Source organism: Hibiscus syriacus, unplaced genomic scaffold (assembly GCF_006381635.1).
Source record: "Hibiscus syriacus cultivar Baekdansim isolate YM2019G1 unplaced genomic scaffold, ASM638163v2 tig00110987_pilon, whole genome shotgun sequence".
Classification (NCBI taxonomy): domain Eukaryota; kingdom Viridiplantae; phylum Streptophyta; class Magnoliopsida; order Malvales; family Malvaceae; genus Hibiscus; species Hibiscus syriacus.
The window spans coordinates 2651224-2658180 of NW_024062941.1; the positions used below are offsets into that span (position 1 = coordinate 2651224).

Sequence of the window (6957 nt, forward strand, 5' to 3'; positions counted from 1 at the left end):
AGAGCAGCTTCCGTGGAAGACCTCCGACAGTCAAAAAAGTAAAAATATAGATAAAATGCAATGCATAAATAAATAAATACATAGTTGAACAGTCTTCATATGCTTTCTTCATATACGCGTCTGTAATGGAAGTAATCCCTGCAAATAAATCTCTGCATAAAAAATCTCTGCATATAGACAGAAACGTAAGACCCGACTAAATTTAAAAAGAGGAAGCATGAAGAGAAGGATATACAGAAGTCAACGATAATAAGCTATGAGAAGGAATAAAGTCAAAATGAGTTAAAACCTAAACTAAGGCAACACTACTCCGCTACCTTAGTTCTAAGCCTTCATAAATTCTAATGATAGAAACATATATGGAAATTACTACAAAGGCATTAAAAGAAGATAGAGATGATACACCCTATGGATGTGACCCGCACTACTCGGCTATCCTGGTTTTAATATGAATGATTAAAATATGATTAATTTAAAAATTGAATGATTAAATTAAAAGTTGTTAAATTTTAGTGATCAAAACAAGAATAAAAAGATAATTAAGTGATGAATGGTATAATTTCCTCTTTTTATCACATCTTTTGTACGCTCCGCCTCATGTCTTGTGAAAAGCAAAAGATAAACCTTTGCCTCTCTCCCTCTTTCATTTGTTTGCACCGCTTCAAAGGTAGGCCATTAAAAGAATAGTTAGAAATCTCAAATCCCTTTCTCCATAGGGCTAGTGAATCTGAAGAAAAAACCCATTAAGCTCATTCAGATCCCTACCAAATCTGCAACAAAAATACCATGATTTGATCCAAAAATCCAACCCCAAACAAAATGGGTTTTGGTTTTTCTTCAAAACACTTGTTCCCTTTCCTCTCATTCCTTGTTTTCTCCTCATTTCTTCAACTTCATCCTCCAGTTGAAGCAGCTTCCGACTACACCACTCTGGTCTACAAAGGTTGTGCAAAGCAGTCTTTCACAGATCCAGCTGGGGTTTACTCCCAGGCCTTATCCGCCTTGTTCCAAACCCTGGTTTCCCAGTCCATGAAAGTGAAGTTCTACAAGACAACAACCGGCACCGGCCAAACAACAATCACCGGTCTCTTCCAATGCAGGGGAGACCTCAGCAACAGCGACTGCTACAACTGTGCTAGCAGGCTCCCAACTCTGGCCGACAAACTCTGTGGCAAAACATTAGCTTCAAGGATCCAACTTTACGGCTGCTACATGTTGTATGAAGTTGCCGGCTTTGCTCAAATCTCCGGCATGGACATGCTGTTCAAGACCTGCGGTGCTACAAATGTTGCCGGGACTGGGTTTGAAGAGAGGAGGGACACTGCCTTTTCTGTATTGGAAAGTGGGGTTGTCAGCAGCCATGGCTTTTACACCACGAATTACCAATCTGTTTATCTTTTAGGGCAATGTGAAGGAGATGTGGGGGATTCGGATTGTGGAGAGTGTGTAAAGAGTGCTGTTCAAAGAGCTCAAGGTGAATGTGGGAGTTCCATTTCAGGTCAAATCTATCTCCACAAATGCTTTATCAGTTACAATTATTATCCTAATGGGGTCCCTAGAAGGTCATCTTCTTCTTCATACGCACATTCATCATCATCATCATCATCACCATCAGGTATTGTATTTGGTTTCTTTTGAATCCTAATGGAAGAACAAATTCTGGGTATTAATTGTGTTCTTGATTGATGTAGGAACAGGACAAAATACAGGGAGGACAGTGGCTATAATATTAGGAGGGGCAGCAAGTGTGGGATTCCTTATCATTTTGCTGATGTTTGCAAGGAATGTCATGAAGAAAAAACGTGATGGTATGATCAAAATTTGATCTTTAACATCACAAAATTGTGGTTTTTTTTTTAATTTTCTGAGATTTATGAAATGTTTTTTTTCAAATTTTTTTTCCAGATTTCTGAAGGGTTCATCAGAGTTCATTAGAGGTGGGATTCCTTCATATAAATTGAGTGTCTCACCTATCATATTTTTCAGTTCAATTTTAATTTTAAGATGTGCACATTTTTGTTATTCTCCAATGAAGATGTGGGGGAAAAAATTGTAAAATAATTATTCTTCATTTTTCCTCCATAATTTAGCATCTTTTTTTGTTTCTTGGCCATGTGGGCTTTCTCCATTTTCCTCATGTCGTTTTATGCTTTTGATAAAGTAGTCTTCCATTTTAGTTTCGTTTTTGCTTTTGCTTTTAATTTAATTATACAATCTTTTCTCATGTTAATAGAATAATGTAAAGACGTTGCCCTAGATTGAGCAGAATCATCCCTAAGTTTTTTTTAAAAAAAAGAAAAAGAAAATTACTATTCCAAGTATCATAGAATTGTGGTGGCCATATTATGTTTGATCCTCATGCATGGTGAATAATCAAATTCTAATTGAAATGAAATTTTTAGGATAAATCAATGCAATTTAAGAGAATTGAAATGAATCAAATCTAATTGAAATGAATTTTAGGATAAATCAATGCAATTTAAGAGAAATCAATGAAAGTCATTAATTCAAATCTTGGATTTTTGAATTGATAAAGAAGTTGGAAAAAGTTGTTAATAATAGATTATCGAGAGAAATGGTTAAAAGAATTTTCCATCCATGGTTCATTCTTAACCTAGGTATCCATAATTTTTTATTAATCTAGGGTAAGTACAAGGTAGTATTTGTTCAAAAATAATTCTCAACCATTTGACATTGATCTCTTTTACCCCTGACATTACCGATACTTTAATCCGGGACTTTAAAGAATACCAATAGTTGTTTTAACATTGAGGTGAGGTCACAAGAGTTCGTGCAGTTATCCAAATTTAAATGAGTATTAAACATATATTTGTTTTTTTTCCTATTGATATAGGGTAAATACAAAATAGTATGTTCAAAAGCTCATATATTAATGCTTATATATTTACATACATAGTGCTCGAATTTAAGACCTTAAAGAATAACAATTCCTTAACCCATACATAAATGTATATTTATTAGATGATTTTTTTTATGTTGGATTCATATATTCAAAACATCATATCTCATAACCTTAATTGAATATTTATTCTATAATTGGATTTGAATTTTAGATTTGTTTGAAGTGGATGCAAGTACAATCATAATCCAAGAATTGCAAATATAAAGATGTTCATAATTTTTTTTAAATAAAATTCATTAGTTTTATTAAAAATAAAAAAATATTTAGAATTACAATAAGGGCTTGTCGTGATTATTTTTTTAGCTCGGGGCGAAAATAAGAAAATGAGCTCCTAATTGAAAAAAATTCAAAAAAATATGTTATATAACATTTTTATTAGATTTTTTATTAAATTAAACAAATAACAATTCATTACAATATAAAAAATGTCAAAAATATATTTAAGCATACAAATACTTATAAAATCATTGCCTTCAAATATTTCCTGATACAAAATCATTGATGATAGTGTCAACATCATTGCTTTCCAATATAATTTTCTCAATATAAAACATAGTATTTGGAAATAAAAGAACAATCTTATCTAGAATTTGGAAATATATAAAAATAATTCAGAAACATGATCTTACCTAGAATTTTGAGAACAATCTTCAATATGATTCAAGCACCACAATTGTAATAAACAATTGTGACTTTGTGTTGTGAAAAATTAGAAATTAAAAAGTGAGTAATAATTTTCAGAGGAATTGTGAAATATGGAAGAGAAAAGAAGTTGACAAACTATACTTATTTTTTTTTCTCCCATTGAGTTTTGAAGAGAAAAAAAATAAAGTTAATAAAATTTTTCATTGACATGGAAAACCATAAAAGAGATTTGGTGCATTGATGGTGGGAATTTGAGAAAACTAAACTTAAACATATTCAATTTGATTTAAAAAAATTGGAAAAGAAATATTGAATTAGAGTTTTATGGGAAGTAGAACAATTTATTGATATTCAATAATTACAATTGACACCTTAATAAACTTATGGGCCCCATTATTTTATTTTACAAATTTTTTAAATTTCTTATAAAAATAAGGGAAAATATTATACTAATATTTTTTTTTAATTTATGGGCCTTGGGCGGGCGCCCCCTTTTGCCCTGGCTCAAGGCAGTCCCTGATTACAATGAAAGTTTACAATTATAATTGTAAACTAAACATATAATTATGACATTTTTATATAATCATTTGTTGAACTATATTTTGATATAATAAATTAAGGTAAAAATATTTTTGGACTTGAATTAAATTTATTCAAAGTTTTCAAAAATAATTCAAAGTCCATTAAAAGTGAATTCGAGCACAAAACTGTTTTTCAACGTACGTAGTACCGATAATGTTCTTATAGTATCGATACTTCATGAACAATATCGATATTGTTCATATGTTACCGATACTAAAGGTAAGAGAAGTATCGATACTCACTAGGTAGTATCAATACTACCAATATTACTCAAATTCCATAATGCAAAAATGGTACCGATACTACTTCACATAGTAGTATCAATACCATAGGCTTAGTATCGATATCGTCAGGCCCAACCGCTAGTAACAACTAGTTTTATTTAAAAAAAACCAAAGGTAGTATCGATACTCCCTATAGGAGTACCGATACTCTCTGGATTGAGCAGTTTTATTTTGCATAGAAAAACACTCCCAACGGCTAGAAATGACCACAAACTCATTCCAACATATAAATACAAGTTCAAGACACTTGAAGTAGGGTTAGAATACATATCCAAACAATCAAACACAAGAGAAGAGCTTTTTAACTCTTTATTCCTAATCTCTTGTAAATATTTGTTCTTGTGAGCTAAATTTTGTAAACACATTCAATTTTAGAGGTTTTCTTTGTTTACATTTCTTTTCCTTGAAAAGGGGTTTTGGTTCTAGCTGAGCCTTTGAAAAACTAGGGAGTCTTGTAAAGGTTATCTCTTTGTCCTTGAAAAAGAAAGAACAAATTAGTGAATTTGTTAGAAAATCCTTAGTGAGAAGCTACAGTAGTAGAGTTAGACTTAGTTGAGAAATCAACCACTATAAATCGTTGTGCCAATTTTTCTATTTTTATCTCCTTACTCCTAAACAAAATTTTGCCAACAACCTCTTTTTGCATTTTCGGTTGATCAAATTGAGCTTCGAAAATCCCAACATCATTGACACATGGAACTAGTCACTTAAGATCACACAAGGACCATACAAGAAAAAAGTTAAAAAAACTTTATCAAAAGTTCAAACAAAAGATATATGAACAAATCTTGCATTCATAAATGAATCACAAAAGAGGATCAAGCTACTGAAAGACCATCACAAATCACAAATCAGAGTCGAGCTACATGAGAACTATCCATAAATGCGAATCATGTATCCAAATTCAACCTGAGGGTCTAAAGTAAGAGAGATCAACATGATAATAAATAAGCGTCATCTTGATCAGTTATGACAATGTCAAATCTAACCTTGAGAAAAAAAAAACAAAAACAATGGTCAAACAACCAAAAACATTCCAAAAGATAAAAAAAATATATACCATAAAAGCATAGTTATTAAAAATAAAGAAAAATAATAATGTAATATAAAAAAGAAAAAGAAAAATAAAAAATACCGATGACCACCACTAACATCAAGTCTAATATTACTGTCTATCAATCAAAAAAATGTAAAATGCTAAAAACTTTTAGGGTGGAGAGAAAAGCTTACCTTCATAACATTTTTTTACTAAATTTACCTTCATGGAGATTCATTTGTTCAGAGTGAGTATGTGTTCACCCAAAATTCAAATTTACTTATGTTATTTACCTATTTAATTAGTCGTGTTCATACTGAAATTTTATTTTTCTCTACCTCATACGAAAATTTTATATTATTAATACATATGTGTCCATCTTAAAAAACTTTTCTAGATCCGCCACTGCTCCTTCATAATTAATATGGTAAAACAGTGTGGAATGAAATTAAATTTATACATAACTAGAAATAATTATGTAATACAATCGGGCTGAAAATCGAATCTAGCATAAACATTAATTTAAATTTTGATAATCATTATGTTTATTAGAATTTGAGGAGTTTGAAAGGAATGGTAGTTGTGAGTTCCACATTTAATTGATGATTTGAAATCATTCCCCCCCCCCAATTTTTATTTAAATTAAAATATTTTTAAAAGTAGCATTACTATTTTTTTTGCATAATTTTAAAAGTAATTGTTTAATTTGATCCGTCTATAATTTAAATTAATGTAATTTTTTTGTTTTACATTATATAACCGGATTTTAAATCAATTATATATATAACGAAGACCTTGTGAAGTTGTCTATTTATACTTAAGGATTTTATGTTATTTTTTGTTTAATACAAAAATAAGTGTCCAAATTATACCTTAAATTAATTTTTTGTTTAAATTTTTTCGTTAAAAATAGGTGTTAGCGCTTTATATATACACTTTTAGGTGCCTAATTTTTTCCGTTATACTTTTAGGTGATTACACAGTAACGATCGTAAGAAAAAATCATAAGTGACACGTCCATGTTTATATTTGACTTAATGCAAAAATAAATGTACAAACTATACCCTAAGTTAATTTTAGGTGCCTAAGAATTTTTCGCTAAGAATAGGTCCCTAATGTTTTCAACGTTACACTTTTAGATGTCTAAGCTGTAACTACCGTTAAATTCGACTGTTATTTAACACGTTTCGCGTTTATTTGTTTTTTTTTAAAAGTTATACAATTTTAAAATGTTAAGATACAATTTAAAAACATTTTTTAAGAAAAATTTTCCTTGTCCCTTCTGCGCAAAATTTCCCCCCTCCTCATTTGTATTCAAAATTCCCCTCTACCATCCCTACAAATCTCTAAAGTTAATTTATGTTAGGAATGATAAATTTTTTATATGGTTCGAGATGTTAGTATTAGATTTAGGGATTTAAGTTTGATTTATAGATTTATAAGGGGATTGAGATGACAACCAAAAAGATGGTCGGTAGGGAGGTTCG

At 30.4% G+C, this 6957-nt stretch overlaps 1 protein-coding gene across 2 annotated transcripts; it reads left to right on the forward strand.

Moving 5' to 3' along the window:
• Positions 1-601: 601 nt before the first annotated feature.
• LOC120148819 (plasmodesmata-located protein 2-like) lies at positions 602-2110 on the forward strand. 2 transcript variants are annotated; one of them, XM_039161823.1, is made up of 3 exons: positions 602-1615; positions 1692-1808; positions 1906-2110. In XM_039161823.1, the coding sequence occupies exons 1-3, from the start codon at positions 820-822 to the stop codon at positions 1911-1913; spliced, it is 921 nt and encodes a 306-aa protein (XP_039017754.1). In that variant the 5' UTR covers positions 602-819; the 3' UTR covers positions 1914-2110. The 2 variants fall into 2 exon arrangements, with proteins under 2 accessions (XP_039017754.1, XP_039017755.1); XM_039161824.1 differs by having other exon boundaries at positions 1698-1808.
• The last annotated feature ends 4847 nt before the right edge of the window (positions 2111-6957 follow it).

Bases quoted from the DNA above. Each gene is read 5' to 3' on its own strand.
- LOC120148819 (XM_039161823.1), top strand. From the start codon at position 820: ATGGGTTTTGGTTTTTCTTCAAAACACTTGTTCCCTTTCCTCTCATTC. The intron at 1,616-1,691 runs GTATTGTATTTG...TGATTGATGTAG, and splicing joins ATCATCATCATCACCATCAG to GAACAGGACAAAATACAGGG.